The 22,562-nt window shown below is 42.8% G+C and overlaps 1 protein-coding gene across 3 annotated transcripts in view; it reads right to left on the reverse strand.

The window, feature by feature from the left end:
* Window positions 1-564: 564 nt before the first annotated feature.
* The window catches only part of NUDT3 (nudix hydrolase 3), a 107,281-nt gene continuing 85,283 nt past the window's right edge, over window positions 565-22,562 (reverse strand). For 2 of the 3 annotated variants that reach the window (XM_060162621.1, XM_060162623.1), the window contains 3 exons: window positions 13,142-13,186; window positions 11,932-12,016; window positions 565-8,800 (listed from right to left, as the gene is read on the reverse strand). In XM_060162621.1, coding sequence (XP_060018604.1) covers window positions 8,622-8,800; window positions 11,932-12,016; window positions 13,142-13,186 — 309 coding nt within the window. In that variant the 3' untranslated portion in view covers window positions 565-8,621. Of the gene's footprint in view, window positions 8,801-9,066; window positions 9,294-11,931; window positions 12,017-13,141; window positions 13,187-22,562 lie in introns of those variants that run through there. The other variant, XM_060162622.1, reaches the window with a different exon arrangement.

The raw sequence follows: 22,562 nt of genomic DNA on the forward strand, positions 1-22,562 counted from the left end.
CTTCACACGTACGCAGCCAAACTCCTTGGCCTGGCTTTTGCGGCTTTCCCTAAATTGGCCTCATCATGCTTTATTTTTCAGCCCATAATGCTTGTCATCTGTCTTCAGCCGGAGGGGCACAGCTAACTTCATGTTGCTCTCCCCCTGGCGGTGCCCTGCCTGTTCTCTGCCTGCAAGTCCTACCAGCATGCATCTTCAAAACGCCGCTCCAGCCCATCCTGACTCCACCAGGCCCAACTTCTGCTTCCACACAGGAGAGCACCCCTTGCTGTGCTCCCTTGTTGTCCTGGATGTGGCTCACCTCTGTCCCCTCATGCCCCTCTGGGCTCCTAGTGAAGCACTGGGTGTCTGCCGGGGGGTCCCTGGCACTGACTCTCACTACCTTCCTGGGCTTCACTTCATTCCTTACTTGAACTCCCTGAACAGCAAATCTTCCATGCGGCCACCTCTGACCTCTGGGGCAACTCTCAAGAGTCCAGCAGAGGGTGGTGGTAAAATCAAAAGAAGACTGATGAGAAGGACTCGAAGAAAACTTTTAGAAAGAAACCAGAGACTAAGCAGGGATGTGTGTGAAATACTGGTTTTTATTGGTTGGCACAATATTACAACCTACAGTTCCAATGCCCTTCCCTCCCACACAGTTCAAGTGGAAAGAAACTGATTAACACACAGAAAGGAACAGCACACTCACAGGTTTAAGCATTTGTTTTTACAAAAAGGAGTCAGATATAGGGGTGGTGGGATTTTAGGGATAGTACCAGAGCTCCAGCTAGACTATGGGGGAGGGCTTTGCTGTCCTCTGCTGCCGGCACACATGAGGGGATGCTTTAGTAAGGGGACGGTTACACACGGCTGGCTGGCTATTAAAGGGGGAAAAGGGGGACTTGCATCTGCTGTGCACCTGTCTCAGACCCAAACCTGAACTTTCTTTTCAGCCCTCCCCCACAACCCGCCTGCCCCCACGGGAAAGAGAGGTATGAAGGAAGCCTAAGAACAGCCTCCTAGAGAAAGGGTGCAGGAAAACTCAGTTTCCTTCCACCTCCTCTGGACCCATTCTGCTCCCCGCAGCTCCTAAGAGCACTGAGAGACTGGGGAAGAAGCCAGGCCTGGGCAGGCGGCTCCAAGTGGGCAGGGAGGAAAACTCGCTTTTCCATACAATACCAAGCAAGGTTGTTTTGCAAACGAAAAAATGGAAAACAAGACCATGCACCCCTGGGTTAGGAGCTCCTACGTCCTGGAGCACATTTGGATAGGGGTAAGGGCGACGTTATTCCAAACCCCAGTTGTGAAAGGTCGCAAGAGGCTAAGGGACCATAACCAACCCCTCCTCCCACACAAGCGCCTTTCCTTGGATTCCCTGGGGTTTTGTTGAGCTCATCTGGGGTTATTCTGCTACCCTCTCCAAGGATGAGTACTCAGCCCATTGGCCACTCCACTTTTTACCCTTTCTAGAAATATACAGCACACTGCCTAAACAGGTGATCCATTCTCACTCTGCAGAATGGTCACCAAGGAACCAGGTGACCCAGGGGTGGAAAGGCTAAGCTGTTTGCTTTTCTGGGTGGTCCTGATGGAAGGGGACAGCAGTGGAGTTCTGGTGGAATCTGAATAGTCTGGTTTGAGTCTGTGTGATCCCCAGGGGACTGGTCCCTGGGTACATGGGCCCCTGGCTCTGTCTCAGTTCTGGAGACTTTGTCATTTAGGCCTCAGCTAAAACATGAAGGGAAAGGGACAAAGACTTTGTCCTTCAGAAAAAGTTAAACTCAATACATCTTGGCTACTTTATCTCCATCCAAAGGGTTCCCTGGAAACACCTGTTGAACTTGGCCAAAGGGAGACTGCACCTGTGCGATACACTTGAGAAGACAGGGTTCGGAAGCACCTCTAGTTCATCTGTTTCAGAACTGGAATGGTCCCAGGGAGTTTAACCCTTCTGGTGCTGATGGTAGATGAGTGGAGTGGAGGTGAGCAGAGTTGGGAAACCCCTCAAATACGCCTCATGCTGTTTGGAGATCATACCCTGTAGCTCAGCAAATAGAGCTGGGGCCTCACTGCTTCTTCCTTAGAGCCCATCCCCTACCAAGGTGATTGAGTAGGTGGGAAAAAGGTCCTTGAAATAAAGACTGGCCTCTTTATACAAAATCAAATATAAAGATGCTACTAACAGGCTTCCACATCCTCCCTCTGAAACACTTGGGTAGGCCAGAGATACCTGCTTTACTTTTACAACATCCTCAAATGCTCCTACTTCCTTAAACACATGGTGTACACTGGTAGTTATCTTTAAGATAGATGCACTAACTGACATTTTATTCATTTTAACCACCAACTTTTTCTTCAATTATAAATCAGTTTGAATGTTTTCAGACCATGAGACAATAAAAACGGACCTGACATTTATAAAACTGCACCCCACACTGTGTCTCTTTTATAATAGAGTGGACCAACTGTTTTTCTAACTACAAAATGCAACACTGTGCAACTGCTGGGCCCTGGACTCCCTCGTGAATCTGTGCCCTGAGCAGCACTTCTATGGCCATGAATGGGTGAGTGCAAGGGTGAGGTTCTCAGAGGCAGAACAAAACACCTGAAGCAAACTGGATTTTGGAGGACAGAATCCCTTTGGATTCTGAGCAAAAAATGCTCTCAGTCACGTGGGAGGAGGCAAAAGGGCAGGTTTGTGTCTGCGCACCGTGGCTTAGGTGCCTGCAGCTCCCTCGAATCCTTCATGTCCTCAGGAGGAGCACAGGCCAGTTGCTGGCTGGGCGAAGGCCCTTGAAGTCCTCCCCTCCCCCCAGTGCTTTGGAAGCTCTCCAAGACCTAACTTCAACCTGCCCCCGTGGAGGCCTTACGTGGAGCAGGCCTATCTATTCCGGTTGTGGGTGTCTCCATAATCAGCCTCTATCTTCCCTGGCATAAGTCGTATCTATTATGTTAAGACCAAGCCTTAACACTGAAATGCTGTTTTTTTTCCAATGGGACAGTAATGAGGTAGAAGAGGCTACATGGATCTATTGCTTTAGGTTAACATTTTCAATTCAGCACAAAAGTGTTCAGAAAGCCAGGCTCGTATCAGTATTACTTCCAGTATTACTGGAGAAATGACTTCCTGAAGGTGAGCCACTCCACCCCACTGTACAGACAGGGAGTCCAGTCTCAAGGCCCAGCATCGGGAATGGGTATCTTGCTTTCTTCCTGAGAAGTTCCAAAGACTTAAGATTTTGATCTTAATGCCTGATTAGGGCCTCAAGCCCAGAAGAGTGATTTTACTGTATTGGTGAAAGGTTCCCTGAAAGGCGCATCCCATGGATAACGTCCACAGATGGTGAGCAATTTAGTAGGTAATTGTTCCAGAACCAGAATTTATGTTCCCCAACTCAAATATTTATAGAATCTTCACATCTGGCCTGGCTGCAGTGGGGGTGGAAGGGCGGGTAGCACATCAAAATGGTGATGAACCTGGAAAATGACAAGGCTGCTGCTTTTGTATCTTTTAAAGCCTATCTCCAGGGGGTTAAATGCCTTTTTTTTGCTGTTCTAGTGGCCCCTGTTTGGGGTTAAGAACTCAGAATGTAAACTGAAGGAAACCTATTTAATTCAACAACCTAATTGCTGGAGGAACAGAAGCAATGACTCGCCACCTTCTAGATATTAATCTTGCTTTTTCAGCCAAAAGCACTTCCTTCTTCCGCAGAGGCCCTCCTGCTGTGCTCAATTCTGAGTTAAGGAGGCTTGTCTTTGCGCTCCCCTTGCCAGGTGGACAGTCTCATTTTCTAGGACAAGCTCAGGCTCACAGATCATCACTATCAACAAAGATTTAGGGGAGAGACATGCCCTTTTCACTTCAAAAGCTTCACGTAGCAGACACACAAAATCAAATCACGTGACTGCCAGCCTCAGCTCAAGGAGTCTGTTATAATCAACACCAAATGGGATTCTTTATTTCTCTTTTTATTTATTAATTTTTAAGGGGATTAGGAGGACAAACTATTGGATTACTCTGAAGGTGAGAGATACCATTTTTTAAATGTCCTGATTAGGCTTCACCCATCCCTGAAAGGTTATCAAGCTAATGCAAAAACATTGTCGAAGTGTGAAGCCGCCTTTTCAGAGACAGGAGTGGAAGGCTCCTGGCTTCCAAAGGAGAGTCTGCCTAAAAGGAGGTTCCCAGGGCCTGTGATGACCTCAAGTCAACCTGATGTAGTATATTCTATAGATTGCAGTATTTAGCAATTAACAATTTACTTGAAAATCTCAAATGTCTTACTGCTTTAGGTGACATGTCAGGTGACATGGAAAACACAGCTCTTCTGGATGGTGTGGTCTCTGTTGCAAGCTCACCCCAGAGTGCAGAGGCTGACTCGGGTGCTTTCCCACCTACCCCAAGTGGCGGGGGGGGTGCCCTGATGGAGCAAGGCTAACGCCACTAAAGTTGACAGCTGCAGAGCCTTGGGGAAATAGGTTCCAACCCAGCAGTGCTCAGAAGAAACGACTGCCACCCCAACTGGGCAGTATAAACTGCACAGCCTCAGGTCTGACTTCTTTTAGAGTCTTCAAGAATAAGAACTCAAAGAGCCATCTGCATTATTTAATCACCATTAAACAATCTCCTCTCCCTAGAAATGCTTGAGTTGACTATCCTGCATGTCTCCTATTTTTTGTAAAGATGTAGATGTGAAATGCAGGTGGGACCAGGATATAGAGTTATATTATCAACTCTCATTTCTCTTTAAGCAAAAATTCATCCCACTGTGGAGATTTCTCCAGGTATTTCTTCTAATGCTAAATCCACTCTCAACTAGGATGGGCTTAGAGAACACTTCAGAAATATTAAAAATTATACAGTTGTGGCAAAAATCATATTGTGGTTATTAAATCCTTTTTGTAAATGAACAAAAATATGGCTCAGGCTAAGCTGTTTAAAAAAAAAGATCAGGTGGGGAGATCAACAAAGATATTAACACAGCACTAGATGGAGATGACAAATATGTTAAGTACAAGGTATGAAACGCACATCCATGTCCATCAGAAGACCGATTACTCCCCTCTGTTGAAGAGGTTTAGAAGAAGCCCCCAATAAGCACTGTACGTGGAGAAGAGAAAGGGGAAGGAGAAGGAGGAAGCATGGTTCTATGGGGAACTTCTTCCTCCTAGAATTCTCAAAACAAAAGGTGACTTTTTTTTTCTTCTAAGCAAGTCTAAGAGACTTTACATGGGCTGACTCCTAACACTGAAACAGAAAATATTTCTCTGCCATGAAGGAACTTGACTATGTAGCAACAGTGTACAAAAAACTGCAAACGCTCTCAGAGGGCAGTGACCCACTCTGCTCCCCAGAGGCTGCGGGAAGCAAGGCCTCCAGTGCCTCACTTTCCACAGCACTGGCAACGCAATGCAGAGGGCGGAAATCCTGTGGCGAAGCCACCTTCTAGGCCTTGCTCAGCCTTAGCAGGGTGATACTCCCACACTCTCTGATCCCTCCAGATGGCCTCAGCTCAGACTCAGCAGTGAGGAAACCCTCTCCTCACAGGGCAGATAGGGCAGCAGACACTTGTAAAAATAAAACAGTCAGTTCAGTAACTTTTCCATCCTGTTTTGTTTACCATGAGAAAAATCAAGACTCCTCTTTCATGGGCTGCACTGTTCTGAGAGGCGACCAGAAAACCTAACGTGGCCGACTCCTGGTAGTCCTCTTTCTCTCTCTCTCTCTCTCTCTCTCTCTCACACACACACACACACACAAACACACACACACACTCACTCACTCACTCACACACAGTCCTGGTCCAAAAAAACGGCATGATCTCACTGTTGTTTCCCCAAGGGCTGCAATTTATAAACCAAAAACAAATTTTAATTTAAAAAAAGCCATTGCTATCTTTCTCCATCCTGAGTATGGTGGACTCTGATGGGCACTCTGGTAATAATCAGAATCTAAGATGTGCCCGTTCACTGTGAGAGAGACTCGATATCTGCCCTGAACACAGGAACCTGTTTCTGCCAAGCCTGAATAAGGCGAGTACTTGCAGAATTAATGGCAAATCAGTGTTGTCTAAATATTCTGCAAGTAGGGTAAACTTTGAGCTTTCCTCTGTTTTTCCTTGCTTTCTTTGGGGGAGATAGAAAGGTTACTGCAACCATGTGTCTAAGTAATGTATCACAAAAGGGCTGTGACTACACGTCAGGAGATAGCCATGGTGTTTATGATGCCAGGGAGGGAAAAACACCGACCCCTGCTCACCAGAATCCCAGTGCAACAGATAACCGCATCAGTTTCAACAATTCTGGTGTTGGACAAAGCCTCCTTTTGTCAGTTAAGGAAGCATCAGCACAACCTCGCCAGTTAACTGCATTAATGGGATCCATTCATGTCACTGACAAATACTTCTTGGCACAGTTCACTTTCCTGACCCAAAGACGCCAACAACCATCCAAACAGGACTTTGTAGGGTAGTGTATTATTATACCAGCCCAGTGAAAACATCTTCAGGTCACTAAAAACTGCACAAATACTATTAACAAATGCAGTTCCTGTTTCAAGAGTACTAATCGTTTTCCTGCAAAGCTCTTTCAATCTGTATCATAAAGGTAGAATTTATTTTGAAGATTGTTTTGGGGACTCCATTTAGTGCTGAGCTGAACTTATTTTATTGTCCCCTTTATTTATTTGCACAGAACCTCAGAATGCTCTAAATCAGGTAATAAGCAGCAGTGTGTTCGTTTTTAAGTAGGACACATGAACAGTGAGTTGGCATTTAGATTCAAATCCCATGGTGCTTTCTATCCACTGGGACCCTTACTTAGGGACAGGATTCCTTTCCCAGAGGTAGAGCGGTCTCCTAAGGAAACTGCCGGCACTGCTTTTTGGCTCCGTGTTTTAAGACTGGGAGAGAAGATGCAAACCGAGAATAGATAGCAAAAATTTAAGTTCATCAACTGATGTCCCCTAAAACACTGAACATTAAATGACACAGGCCTACCAGATACTATATTTCTTTTAGTGGGAGGGAAGAGCAAAAGCTTTTCAAAGTTTGAGTATTTATTAGAATTTTTAAATAAAGAGAACTACGATTTTAATTTCACATCTTGGCTATGTTTTGACAAAGGAGATGCCACCAAGAGTATAGCAACAAACTCCTGTCCCAAGCCAGGGATTGATCAGTGCCCCCCACCCCCAGCCCCGGTCTCAAGACCCTTTTCTGCCTACTTCTCGACTAAACAACACAATTGGCAAATGAAGCCAGCATCAAACCTGTATCAAAACCCAACAAGACAGTTTGCAGGGAGCCAATGCATTATGTTGCTGTTCTAATAACTGATTAAGCATTCTCCCATACCACTTCTCAGCGGACGATGGACCTTTCACATCCCAGTGGGAGACATATTTAATATTTCTGAGCATGCTCCATGGTGCAATTACAAGTGCTATAACATTACAAAGACAAGCAAACATCTGAATTTTCCTCCTGTGTACTTTTCAGGAACGTAACATGGTTACCCAGAACAGGGACAGGACTGTACAGCTGCACTTGCCAAGTATAGTTGGATGCTTCAGAGCACAAGGACAATATCCAGTTCAGCACGGTGTAAGGCATGGATGCACAGGGAGAGAGGCCTTTGTCGGCGATAAGTAGCATTATGGAAAAAACTCCAAACCAGCAGGATAGAAACAGTGCTCGACGCTCCAGTTTTTTAGATAGTAATCCCAAGAATCCAGTTCAAATCCCTATTGTCAACATGTAGGGAGGAATTCAATTTCTAGCATTGTTTCTCCAGATCTGAGCTGAGGCCATTTGCTCCTGGCTTGGTAATAAAAAAGAAAATAGGTTTCTTCCTGTTTCTTTCTTGGCATGGAAACACAGCTTTGAGAAGAGAAGGCCATGAGTCCTGGGAGCACTATGAAGGTAGCTAAACTCTTCCCATACCCTACATAACTACAGTCGATGACTGGGAAAAGAGAGAGGACAGGGAACTTTACCTAGCCACTAGCATCAGAAACAAAAAAGTAAATTAATTGTGAGGCTCTCCACTTCAGAAACACCCTGAATTTAAAAAACAAAACTTTGAAAAATTAAACAGTTAAATCCCTCTTCTAAAAGTCATTTATTTACATATTATATGCCCAGTATATAATGTGTAGATAAATGTATCTTAGAGTGAAAGTGACCAGCCTACCAGACTTAACAGCACATTACAGGACAAATTCTTGAAAGATTTCATCTCATATTGGTATCTTTTAATAAAAAAAAAAAAAAAAATTAAAAAAAAAATCTGGCCAGGGCTGGGATGAAACAGACAGGAACACTTCAGAATCCAAGGCAGAGGGAAGGCTGTTTGCCTCTTTAGAGAATTGTAGGGGTGTGAAAAGGGAGAGACAGATCATGCACAAAAGTACTGACAAATTACACATCCACCCCCCACCCCCTCAATAAAAAGAGAAGAAAAAGCCCCATCACTTAACACCAAACAGCAACATTATCAATAAACCCTTTCTCTGCTGCCCATCATGCCTTATTTGAAAGAGGAGGCCTGTGAGGAGAGGTGAAAGAGCAAGGGTGAGAGGGAAGACCTGCACTTCAGTCTAGTTTCCAATTTCCATTTCTCTTACAGGAAATCTTCAGTCATCTGATGCCTGGCATCGAGCTCTGAGCAGAAACTGAGTAAGTGGTGGCCACGAGCGGGGTGCCATTGTTGGCTGAGTAGCCTTGCCTCAACGTTTCAAAATACGATGCTTGCACCGGTTTGTGATACTGCAGCACTTTTATGGCATCTTCTATTTTAAACCATTCCCGCTTCCTTCCTGTCGAGGCAGAGAGAAACAGAAATCAGTACAAAAGGAAAGCAGCAGGTTTCTGACCCTAAAACTTTTGAGAAAATGTAGAAAAAAACACGGAAGCAATGGTTATCAGTGTTTTTCTTTTCTTTTTCACATTGAAGTATAACTGACCAACAACACTATGTTAGTTCCAGGCGTACAACATAGTGATTTGATATTTCTATACATTACAAAATGACCACGATGGTTATCAACATTTAAAAAACATGTAAGTTTATTTTTCCTTATTTTCTTTTCCTACAAGGGTGATGCAAGCACTTTATATGCTTCAAATATTACACAAATGTCTAATGCAGAAAACAGGTAAGAAATCTGGAAACTGAAGAGCTGAAAGTCATTGTGTGAAACCTGTCCTCTAAAGAGAACCACTGCTAGTGGTTTCCTCTTGAGCTCCGGGGCCTCTGGGCCTTCCTCGGCTTGTACATAAGTGCCTGAAGCCCGCCAGCAACCCCATCTCCTGCAGAAACAGACATGAGCATCAGCTTCCAGAATTACCAGGATGGCTGACTTGTAATCAGTTATTTATTTTAAAATTTTTGTATAAGAGTGATATATCTACAAAAAAGAAAATATTTTCTCAAAAAGAGGAAAATATAATCTCAACACAATCATTATTAACTTTTCAGTGTATTTACATTTTTTTCAAATGCATGTTTTAAAATCCTCCATTATTTTTTCTCTTACAAAAATAACAAAAGATCATTGGTTAAAATTGGGAAAACAGAAGAAAGCATAAATAAGATAATTACCTGTACTCTTATAAACCAGAAGTAACTACTCTTAATACCTTAGTGCATTTGCTTTTCTTTCATCTTATTTGAAAAAGACACAGTTATTTGAGCAACTATAATTGAGATCATGCTTTAAGGTGCTCGGAATCCTCAGAGGCCCTGATGGAGTGCTGTTGTTAGGAACATGGACACTGAAGCTAATATGCTGGGCTCCAATCACATCAATGGCTCTAATGAGCTGCACAGCTTTGGGCAAGTTACTGAACCTCTCTGGGCCCCACTTTCTTCATCTATAAAATAGAGATAATAAATAATGCCTATCTCACAGGTCTGTTGTGAGGGCTAATATGTAAAGCATTTGAACAATACCTGGGACAGAGTACATGCTGTAAGAGTTTGCTTTACTATTACTGTTGTTATTGCTTCTTTTCCACTTCACATTGTTTCTTAAGCATTCTTCTCTGTTGTAAAAGTATGATATTTAATGGCTGCATTACATCATAATATCTAGCATGGATATAATGTCATTCACTTAACCATTTCCCTATCATCGGACATCAACAGTCTGCAATTTTAGTTATTATAAATAATGCTACACTTAAAAAAAATTTGAACACTATAGGGCTTGTGATACTGTCAAACAGCTTTCCAGAAGGATGTACTGATCCCCAATCCTGCTTTTGTGTGTTGGAATGTCAGTCTTACCACACTCCTGCCAGCACTGTTAACTTTTGTTTGGCATTGCCAATTCTTTAGGTGAAAACCAGTACCTCATCTTTGTTTTCACTTCAAATTCATATTTTAATGTAGTTCTAATGAGTGTATATACAATTCTGTATCCTGTTTTCAGTCACCAACACGATCTCATAAGCACTTTCCCATGGTGTAGAGCTTTCATAAGTATGCGTTTAACTGCCTAACGTTCCATCAGATGAATGGACCTTAGATCACTTAACATTTGCTGAACTGTACATTTTAAGACCCAATTTTTCATCTGAAAAAGGCTCATCTGAAGGAAGGCTCATAGGCTTATTCCCATATTCAGATTGTTTCATTAGAGTCAATTCTCAGCAGTGGGAGTACAGGTGAAAGGCTTGTTTGGATATTAATAGAGCAATGGTACCTTAAAAATTAGTATCACAAGTGTGTGACTCCCACCAGACAGAGTACTCTGAGGACAGGGCCAGCCACACCACTCACCTCTGTTTCTTTTTCAGGCCCCAGCACCGGCTGTCAAGGAGTCTATTTTTAATACCCCCCACACTGAATTTATTTATACTTAAGTTTATTGCATTCTTACCAAACACAAAGCCATTAAAAGCTGAAGAGCTATGAAATGCCCAGATCAACAATGTGAGAGGCAAGATGGCAAAGCATATACTAGCAATAAAGGGAGAGGCTTTGGTAAATGAATTATATCTGTTTGCCAATTTACAACAGAAGATAATAATATTATACTTTTCTAGAATATACTTTCCTTCAGAGCTAAAAGATTAAACCATGAGCCAACCATTAAAATCACCTCAATTTTTAGGTCAAAAGACATATATACAGACTTCCCTAGTGGTGCAGTGGTTAAGAATCCGCCTGCCAATGCGGGGTACATGGATGGGTTCGATCCCTGGTCCAGGAAGATCCCACATGCCACAGAGTAACTAAGTCCACGCACCACAACTACTGAGCCCACACGCCTAGAGCCTGTGCTCCGCAACAAGAGAAGCCACAGCAATGAGAAGCCCGCACACTGCAACAAAGAGTAGCCTCCACTTGCCTCAACTAGAGAAAGCCCATGTGCAGCAACAAAGACCCAACACAGCCAAAACAAAAAAAAAGGACATATACATGCAATAGTGATCTGAGATCAAAGAAAATGGCTCCTTAGGAGAAAGTCACGTGCACCTGAAGGGTAACATGAATATAACTGGAAACTACTCCCATCACTCTACACCTACTATACAGCTCTGGAGGGAGGGGCTCACACAACCAAACCGACAGTTTTCTCTAACAGTATGAATAAGCACTGCAAGGAACAGCCACGGCCGTGCTCCCGCCTAAGGTTCATGGCCAGCAGCGGGCCTAGCATTGCGGAGGCCTTGATCAATACCTGCTTGGGAGGATCCAATTTGGTTTTAGAATCAACAGGTCTTATTTTTATGGGCCGCATTTCTAAATGTTGACTATGTACCCAACTCTGGCTTCCTCTTAAACATTTCAAAATAGTACCTTTCACAAGTTCAGAAATGGACATCCTTCTGTTATTTCTTTTCTTTATCAGGCTCTCATTTGTGGTTGTGGGTAATGACCTACGGCACGGCCAGGGCCGGTTGTGGGGAGCTCTTTGGAGGCCATCTGGGGATAACTTACCAATGTTAACTGAGTCTTCCCAGTCTTCCAGCACTTCTGTGACAATGAGCACATAGACATACGTTCTGTGCTTCCTCTCCTGGTTCTGAAGGGCAAAGAGGGACAGAGAGAGTTTTTCCTTAGAGAGCTGAGATTATGTAAACGTCCAGAGAGCTTAGACCCAAGGATTCCTTTCACTTTTTATCGTCCTACAATCAGATATGGAATAGCACCAACTGGCCTATTTAAAACATGCCACACTTGAATCTGAGGGTGAGCTCTTTGCCTGGGCTTCCAAAGCCAAGGCTTTACCCTCTTTTTTCTGCGCAACTTCTCAATACTGAGAAATGGATTTGGGACCTCTTGAGAAAAAGGCACCAGGTAAATTTAACTAGCTAGAACACCAGAAAGAGAAGAGACTGTGGTGGGCAGGGGTCCCATCAATGTGAGCAAGCTGATTATCTCACACATCTCCCCTCCTCCTACTAACCCTGCTCATCTTTATTCCCTGATTTCCTACTTTCTCCAAATCTCTAGTCCAGACTATGTCCTTGTTTGTCTCTTGTGCTATAGCTACTTATCTTCCACTTCTCCTCTGTCTCCTTTACACTTATCTATCCCTCCTCACATCCTGGGAGGAGAGGAAGAGAGGTAGACACGGGAAAAACAATTCTAACAAATAATTCTAGTTAATTGGAGGAGATTATGGGATTTTAAAAAGAACGCATGTTATTCTCTGCTGGTGCTGCACTGTTGTGAAAACTTGGTGAAACAAAGATGGCATCTTTCCTAGATTAAGACTGCAATGGACAATGTTTATGTCCTCCCCCGCACCCCCCCCCAATTCATATGTTGAAATCCTAACCACCAAGGTAATAGTATTAGCAGGTAGGGGACAGTGGGAGGTGACTGGGTTATGACAGAAGACCCTCATGAATAGAATTAGTGCTCTTATAAAAGAGACCCCAGAGACATTCCCTCTTCTGCCATGTGAGAACACAGAGAGAAACCGCTGTCTATGAACCAGGAAGTGGGTCCTCACCAGACACTGAATCTGCTGGCATCTTGATCTTGGACTTCCTAGCTTCTAGAACTATGAGAAATCAATTTCTATTGTTTATAAGCCACTCAATTTCTGGTATTTTGTTACGGAAGCCTGAATGGCCCATGGTGAAGATATACGTGGTTATTAATATGATACCAATTGCACCAAAGATTTTAACAGACTTACCTCAAAAATTCCGACTAATCTTCCCAATGTCCCTTTCACTCCAGCCTGAAAAATAAAAAAGAAAGATTCATACATTGACATTGCTTACATTGCTGGCTGGTCTCATTCTGAATCTTCTTTTTCTTTTTTTTTAAAATAAATTTATTTATTATTTTTGGCTGCGTTGGGTCTTCGTTGCTGTGTGCGGGCTTTCTCTAGTTGCAGCGAGCGGGGGCTACTCTTCCTTGAGGTGCGTGGGCTCTAGGCGCACAGGCTTCAGTAGTTGTGGCTTGCGGGCCCTACAGCACAGGCTCAGTAGTTGTGGCGCACAGGCTTAGCTGCTCCGCGGCATGTGAGATTTTCCCAGACCAGGGCTCGAACCCGTGTCCCCTGCATTGGCAGGAGGATTCTTAAGCACTGCACCACCAGGGAAACCCTCATTCTGAATCTTCTTGACCAATTTGTAAAACAGAAGTAAAAAAACGAGAGGACACAGCTCAGGTGGATTCTAGGTCTGTGGGGGTCATACCAGAGTGTTGTCTGTGTCACAGACTGATAACAGCAGGGTATGCTCTAGGGAGAGAAATTCCTCTCATCTCTTCCCTGTCTCTCTCACCAATGCAAAACTGGCCAAACAGAGAAAGATAATCAAGGCCATAGCCATACAAAAGATATTTTGAGGTATGAATTACTTCTTTCATTTACCCATTGATTGAACCAATATACCTGAATGCCTAATCTGAGCCAGACAATGGTGTAGATGCCAGAGGTATAGTGATGAATAGGCTAGAACACAAAGTCCATGAGAGCAAGACCCCTATCTGACTCGTTCTTGGCTGTCTGTACCCAGCATGACTAGAAAAGAGCTCAGCACCTGGCAGGAGCTTTATAAAGAATAAGTCAATAAAAACATAGACCTGGTGGGACTTCCCTGGTGGTCCAGTGGTTAGGAGTCTGCCTTCCAGTGCAGGGGATGCAGGTTCGATCCCTGGTCACAGAACTAAGATCCCACATGCTGAGGGGCAACTGAGCCCGCATGCCTCAACTGGAGAGCCCATGCGCTCTAGAGCCTGCACATTGCAACTAGAGAGAAGCCCACGCGCCACAACGAAGATCCTGTGTGCTGCAACTAAGACCCAACACAGACAAAAATTAAAAAAAAAAAAAAAAAGATCTGGTAATTCTGCTAAATGATAGGTTTTATGACAGGAATGCACAGAGCATGTGATGGACAGAGAATTAGGCGAGAGGGGCAACTTTACACAGTGATTAGGACTTTGTAGTATATACTCTGTTTATCCCATCAGCCCTTTAGTATTTTTTTTTAGATCTGCGTCTTTCTGAGGCATTATAGGTGACTTTTTCACTCTATTCCAACTTACTAATTTTCTTTTCAGCCATATCCTGGTTAGAGTTATCCATTTCTGGTCCACTTTTTATTTGATTTTTTCATCTTTACTTGTTCTTTACATATCTACCTGCTTCCATTACATACAGCTCTGTTTCCATGATTTAAAAAATATTTATTTATTTATTCATTCATTCATTCATTTCTGTGTTGGGTCTTTGTTGCTGTGCGCAGGCTTTCTCTAGTTGCAGCAAGCGGGCTTCTCATTGTGGTGGCTTCTCTCGTTGCAGAGCATGGGCTCTAGGTGTGCAGGCTTCAGTAGTTGTGGCATGTGGGCTCAGTAGTTGTGGCATGTGGGCTCAGTAGTTGTGGCTTGCGGGCTCTAGAGCACAGGCTCAGTAGTTGTGGCACACAGGCTTAGCTGCTCCGTGACATATGGGATCTTCCCGGACCAGGGCTTGAACCCGTGTCCCCTGCATTGGCAGGTGTATTCTTAACCACTGCACCACCAGGGAAGCCCTTCCATGATTTTTGTTGTTGTTGTTCTTTTAAAATAAAAGTTATTCCTTTATTTACGTTTTGAACATTCTGAAAATATTTAACTTCTTTGTCAGGTCATGCTATAAAATTCATTTTACCTGAAGTAAATTCACGTTCCAACTGGTGAAGGGCTTACTTGTGACGCTGCTTTCACCAGGCTCTCCAGAGCCACGTCTTAAAGTGAAAATTTAGGGGTCCTGCTTCAAGGTCATATAGTGAATACTGTAGATAGAGCCCCATCCTTTACTGTGCACTGCATCTGCATCCTCTCCCTACCTAGGCCCATATCTTTTTTTTATACAGCAGATTCTTATTAGTTATCTATTTTATACATATTAGTGTATATATGTCAATCCCAATCTCCCAGTTCATCCCACCATCACCCCCCCACCCCGCTTTCCCCCCTTGGTGTCCATACATTTGTTCTCTATATCTGCGTCTCTATTTCTGCCTTGCAAACGGGTTCAGCTGTACCATTTTTCTAGATTCCACATATATGCATTAATATATGATATTTCTCTCTCTTACTTCACTCTGTATGACAGTCTCTACATCCATCCAGGTCTCTGCAAATGACCCAATTTCGTTCCTTTTTATGGCTGAGTACTATTCCATTGGTATATATGTACCACATCTTTATCTATTTGTCTGTCGATGGGCATTTAGGTTGCTTCCATGTCCTGGCTATTGTAAACAGTGGTGTAATGAACACTGGGGTACATGTGTCTTTTTGAATTATGGTTTTCTCAGGGTATATGCCCAGTAGTGGGATTGCTGGGTCATATGGTAATTCTATTTTTAGTTTCTTAAGGAACCTCCATACTGTTCTCCATAGTGACTGTATCAATTTACATTCCCACCAACAGTGCAAGAGGGTTCCCTTTTCTCCACACCCTCTCCAGCATTTGTGGTTTGCAGATTTTCTGATGACGCCCATTCTAACCAGTGTGAGGTGATACCTCACTGTAGTTTTGATTTGCATTTCTCTAATAATTATTGATGTTGAGCAGCTTTTCATGTGCCTCTTGTTGGCCCATATCTTTCTAAAAGTCTCAGCTCCTGGTGTCCTTTCCATTGGGTACTTGGCCTCCCCCTTACTCCAAGGGCTCCAACCACCAGCCATGCAAGGCCATGGAGGCTGAAACTTTCCTCTGCTGTTCTGCAATTCTGCTCTGTTACTGATCTACGGAGGTATCCACTTTGCTTTGAGTCAGGCAGTCTTTTTAGCTTTTGCCTTTTATATCTGTCTCTGCTAGGAGTAGAGGGGGTGAGAAGTGAGGGAAAGATTTCCCTGGAAATGCCTGGGGGATGCAGTAACTTCTTTTCTATTACAACTGCCATGTTATTTTGTACAATACATTAAAAATCAAGGCAAATATACTTTCTGGGCTTCCCTGGTGGCGCAGTGGTTGAGAGTCCGCCTGCCGATACAGGGGACACGGGTTCGTGCCCCGGTTCACGAAGATCCCACATGCCGCGGAGCGGCTGGGCCCGTGAGCCATGGTCGCTGAGCCTGCGCATCCGGAGCCTGTGCTCCGCAAGGGGAGAAGCCACAACAGTGAGAGGCCCGCGTACTGCAAAAAAAAAAAAAAAAAAAAAAAAAAAATATATATATATATATATATATATATATACTTTCTAAAGACAGTAGGTGCTCAATAAGTTTGTACAGAATGAATAAAAATTTAAAATAAGTACTCCAAAAGTTCCTTAGAGATATTCAATAATAGAAACAACAGAAGCCAATTTAAAGGCCTAGATTCCTAAATGAGCTCTATTTTGAAATTAATTTTTGCTAATTATCTGTCAAGGAATTACTTTCCTTTCTCTTGCCAACATGCCTATTTCTTTTCCTATTCTTTTCCCATCTATTCTTTTCCCCATGTGGCTTTTGGTCTACTTCAATAGAAGTGTGTACCTTTTCTTATTTAAATTGCTTTTCTATGTTTTTAGAAATAATTGCACTCCACAGCCAGCTAAGACTAGCTAGACTGTACTTCATGAATTAACCAATGAAGCTGCCTGAACAAGTGGGACGAGCTGGCAGGCTCTCCTCATCTGGAAAGCCAATGCTGTACTCTGATCCTAGGCAGCCCAAACATGCTCAGATCAGCTCCTGAGATGTGTCACCTGTGCTCTTGCCACAGGCCTCCACTGACAGGGCCTGGGAATAGAGCCGTCAGGCTTTGGGGGAAGGAGGCCCGCAGTGGGTTGGCAGAGGGGAGGCGGCACAAGGAAAGATTCATAGAGGTTCACAGAAGACATCATTCACATTTCTCTTCTGCAAAGTGGAGAAAGTTATCTTCAGCAGTTACTGTTCAATTATTTACTTTTCTTAAAAGAAAACAGAAATGCAGAAAAGGAAATAATCTCCAAATTTTAAAGGCATAAATCAACTTAATATTATGACAATACAATTTACTTAAAACTTTTAATTATAGTAATTTCTGCATTCAACACCAACATGTATCTATGATTTACTCTGTGTCAGAGGCAGTTGGGCAAAGTATAAAAACATTTTTCTTAATGAAATAGATGCATTTTTATAGTCTAGAGTAAATCAAATAATGCTGTCATCCGTACACTGAAATACACTGGCCTTTTCACTTCTAATTAATCTAATTAATCACTTCTAATCAACACTAGTGTTTTTTGTTTGTTTTTGTTTTTTTCTGTTTTGCAGTACGCGGGCCTCTCACTGTTGGGGCCTCTCCCGTTGCGGAGCACGGGCTCCGGACGCGCAGGCTCAGCAACCATGGCTCACAGGCCCAGCCGCTCCGCGGCATGTGGGATCTTCCCAGACCGGGGCACGAACTCAACACTAGTTTTATTTCTTAAATGTTTCTTTCAAGTTTTATCTTGAAAGATCTACTTGGGAGAATTCTATCAAAGGTGATTCTACCAATGATTATCTATGGTAAAAAGCAAAGAAATATTCCTATATTTACCAGTTTTTAAAACTGGGCTTTAGCAGTTTTCTTAGGAGGAGGCTCCTCTTTTGTAAGAAAATGGATTTCAGTTCTTTAAAGCCATAGTGCCGATAAGAGGAAGATTCCTCATAGGCAAAGTTTCTCTGAGACAGAGTTCACTGTAACCATTTTACTTTTTCACAATCTTCCACAGTCCAACTTTCATATCCTAGCTCTCTCTCAAATGCTGCCACAAGCAACTGGAGAGAGATATTTTTACCTCTCATATGATTCTTGCACGCAGGATGGGGTAGGTGTCAGGGTCACATCTGACAGATATTTGGCTCAGACATTTGGGGATAAGATTTGATTCAGGGTATATGTAAGTTTGGTCCCGTCAGGTTACTGGTATAGACCTGTTTTTCTAAAAATCATATGAAAGCAGTTACAATTTCTGTCTGTATTGTCAAAAGCCCCTAATCTAGAGAAGTCTTTATTTAAAAGCCCATCTTAGCTAGGAGTAAGAATTCCAAATAAAATATCTACTACCCTTCATTATTCAACCATATGCAGATGAGTGCTTTCTTGAACTTCAAAGTATACAGTATCAATTCTAATACTTGAGGTCTAGTTGACAAAAATTACCTGAGTAACTGGCTACTTTTTAAAAAGGAAAAAACACAAATGTCTTTTTTCCTTTCGGGGTGTTTTACTGAGATTGGAAGTATTGGGTTGGCCAAAAAGTTCCTTCGGTTTTTAAGTAAAAATAAAAGACACATTTTTCATTCTCACCAAGAACTTTATTGAATAATGTACTCACCATGTTGTTCCACTACCTTCTGCCATTTTTCAGGCAACTTTGTAATTCTACCTTCCCAAAACGTTTTTTTTTTTTAACATCTTTATTGGGGTTTCCCAAAACTTTTTATCTTTTTGAGCAAAGAACTGTTCTACGTGCCTTTTACAGTCTTTCAGGGAATTGAATTTTTTTCCATTAAGAGAATTATGTAAAGACCGAAATAAACAGAAACCTGAACGTGCAATGTCTGGTGAATATGGTGGATGAATCAGAACTTCCCAGCCAAGCTGTAACAGTTTTTGCCTGGTCGTCAAAGAAACACGCAGTCTTGCGTTATCCTGATGGAAGATCATGCGTTTTCTGTTGACTAATTCCGGATGCTTTTCATCGAGTGCCGCTTTCAGTTGGTCTAACTGGGAGCAGTACTTGTTGAAATTAATCGTTTGGTTTTCCGGAAGGAGCTTATAATAGAGGACTCCCTTCCAATCCCACCATATACACATCACCTTCTTTGGATGAAGACTGGCTTTTGGTGTGGTTGCTGGTGGTTCATTTCACTTGCCCCAAGATCTCTTCCATTCCACATTATTGTACAGTATCCACTTTTCAAAGCCCATCAAAATTTGTTTGTTTAAAAACAGAGTGTTTTCGTTATGTTTAGGTAGAGAATCATGTGGAAATATGGTCAAGAAGGTTTTTTTCGGTTAGCTTATGTGGAACCCAAACATCAAAGCAATTAACATAACCAAACTGGTGCAAATGATTTTCAACGCTTGATTTGGGCATTTTGAGTATGTCGGCTATCTCCCCCATGGTATAACGTTGATTGTTCTCAGTTAATGTCTCGATTTGATCACTACCAACTTCAACTGGTCTACCCGACTGCGGAGCATCGTCCAGCGAGAAATCTCCAGCATGAAACTTCGCAAACCACTTTTGACACGTTCAATCAGTCACAGCACCTTCTCCATACACTGCACAAATCTTTTTTTGTGTTTCAGTTGTGTTTTTACCTTTCTTGAAATAATAATGCATAATATGCCAGAAACGTTGCTTTTTTTCTTCCATCTTCAATATTAAAATGGCTACACAAAATTCACCAATTTCGATGTTTTTTTTAAATGCATGCTGATATGACAGCTGTCAGAATACAATCTAACAAATTTTTTTTAAACAATTTATTTATTATTTATTTATTTTTGGCTGTCCTGGGTCTTAGTTGCGGCACATGGCATCTTTGTTGAGGCATGCAGGATCTTCATTGTGGTGCGCGGGCTTCTCTCTAGTTGTGGTGTGCGGGTTTTCTCTTCTCTAGTTATGGCGTACAGGCTCCAGGGCGTGTGGGCTCTATAGTTGTGGCACACGGGTTCCAGAGCATGTAGGCTCTGTAGTTTGCAGCACACAGGCTCTAGTTGAGGCACGTGAGCTCAGTAGTTGTGGCACGCGAGCTTAGTTGCCCCGTGACATGTGGGATCTTAAGTCCCTGACCAGGGATTGAACCTGCATCCCCTGCATTGCAAGGCAGATTCTTTACCACTGGACCACCAGGGAAATCCCAACAAAATTGTTTTGAATGAAGTTAAAGATAACTAAGTGCTACTACAGTCATCTTACAGAAAAAACCGAACTTTTTGGCCAAACCTATATTTATCTGTAAAGGGCTGGACTGATCAGGGACACTCCAGTACCCCCTCTTTCCCTCTAGCAGTCTCCCGGGGTGTGTAGTTGAGGTCTAGGCAGAGGCACTGATGTGATGGGCCTTTGAACCTGCCCCTAAAATGATCTCCTACCACAAAGATCCCTGGCTTTGCTGCTTAGTTTGGATGGGCATAAAGTGGACCATCACCTTCTGAAACCAATTTTTTCACTCTCAGGTGGATATGGTGGCAGACACAGATGGCTGTCTAGTCCACAAGAATTCTCCCTTCCTCCTTGCTACCAGTAAGACTCAGATTCTGTTCAGGTGAGAGCTATGGCACACTTGGAACCGCATAGGGAGTTCTGCTGCCCTCTGCAGTGACAGGTTTAGGGGTGCTGTGTATGACCCAATTCTGGGTCAGTGGTTCCTGAGAGGACGTTTCTTGGAGGCTTCTAAAAAAGATTTCCCATCATGATAAAAAGAGCTGTACAAAAAGAAACCCTATACCTCCTTGCTTGTCAGGTGGGGACCTGAAACTTGGAACTGCAACAGTCATCTTGTGATCATAAGGGTAAGGCCTAGAAAATCAATAAGAAGTGAACCAAAGTCCTGACGGCTGAGCTGCTGAAGCAACAGGGTAATGGCCAACCCCTGGACCTCTTATGTGAGAAAAATAATTAGTGATGTTAAAGCCACTTTTAGTCAGATACGCTGGCACCTGTATCTGAAAGCTTCCTGCTACTTCCCTTGATTTAAACGGCAGCTCTCTGAGGAAGACTGCATATCCCAAAAGAAAAATTCTGTACATTCAGGGGGCTGTAGTATAAAATCTTCCTCTATTAAAGCAGTAAGCCCAGGTGCAAAAGGAGCTCAGGGGAACAACTCTAATGCAAGTGTCTATATGAGGAAACCTATGAACAAAAATACATGGTCTTCAATACACATAACTTTCTGGTATCCACCAAACTTGTCAATTATAGAAGGAAAGAATCACAGTGAAGACAGATGGAAGTAGATGAGAAGACAATTTAAGTCCACTGAAATCCCATCCCAAGGTTTTTTGTTTTGCTTTTTAAATGAAATATTTCAAGTATCAAAAAAGTAAAGAAAATAATAAAATAAACATTCAGGTAGTCAGGTAGTCACTAACCAGCTTTGTCAAATAGTAGTGTATCATTCTATGTCATTTTTTTTCTTAAGAAATAAAACTACTAGTACAACAGAAGCCTCTTGTGTATTCCCCACCTCCTGCCAGAAGTAACTAACTACTACTCACCTAAATTTGGTTTTTATCATTCGACTGTATGTTTTTACACTTCTACTACTTAGGTATATATCCACTAGTAATGGTATATAGTATTTCCTGCATGTTTCTCTACTTGATTAAAAAAAAGGATTATAAAGTCTGCAACGTTTTCCTCTTCAATATCATGTTTCTGACTTTTAGCTATATTAATACATGTGGTTTTAGTTAATTCATTCTAACTCTTGATCAATAATTTTAAGAATTTATCACAATTTATTAATCTGTTCACTTGTTGGTAGACATTTAGTCATGCTATTATAAAAAACATCGCCGGGCTTCCCTGGTGGTGCAGTGGTTGAGAGTCTGCCTGCCGATGCAGGGGACACGGGTTCGTGCCCCGGTCCGGGAAGATCCCATATGCTGCGAAGCGGCTAGGCCCGTGAGCCACGGCCGCTGAGCCTGCGCGTCTGGAGCCTGTGCTCCGCAACGGGAGAGGCCACAGCAGTGAGAGGCCCGTGTACCACGAAAAAAAAAAATTGCCAAAAAAAGAACTTCTCTTACAGATATCCTTGTTACTTACCATGTGTGGGAGTTTCTCCAAGATCTATAACTAAATGTCAAATTTCTGAATCACAGGGTAAAAGTACATCCAATTTTCCCACTTATTATCACGTTGCTCTCTGCAGTAGATCAGCTGCAGAAATGGCTGCAATTCTCTCCCTGTATCCATGTCCTTTTTTTTTCCGGCTGTGCCGCGCAGCTTGTGGGATCTTAGTTTAGTTTCACTGCCCTCAGCAGTAAAAGTGCAGAGTCCTAACCACTGGACCACCAGGGAACTAACTCCCTGTACCCATATCCTCTGAAGTGTAATTTTGCAGTTCTTCCTATCAAGAGATAGAATCTATTTTCCCACCCCTGGCCTTGTGACTTGCTTTGGCCAACAAAATGCAGAAGGATGGTA

Source organism: Lagenorhynchus albirostris, chromosome 10 (genome assembly GCF_949774975.1).
Source record: "Lagenorhynchus albirostris chromosome 10, mLagAlb1.1, whole genome shotgun sequence".
Taxonomy (NCBI): domain Eukaryota; kingdom Metazoa; phylum Chordata; class Mammalia; order Artiodactyla; family Delphinidae; genus Lagenorhynchus; species Lagenorhynchus albirostris.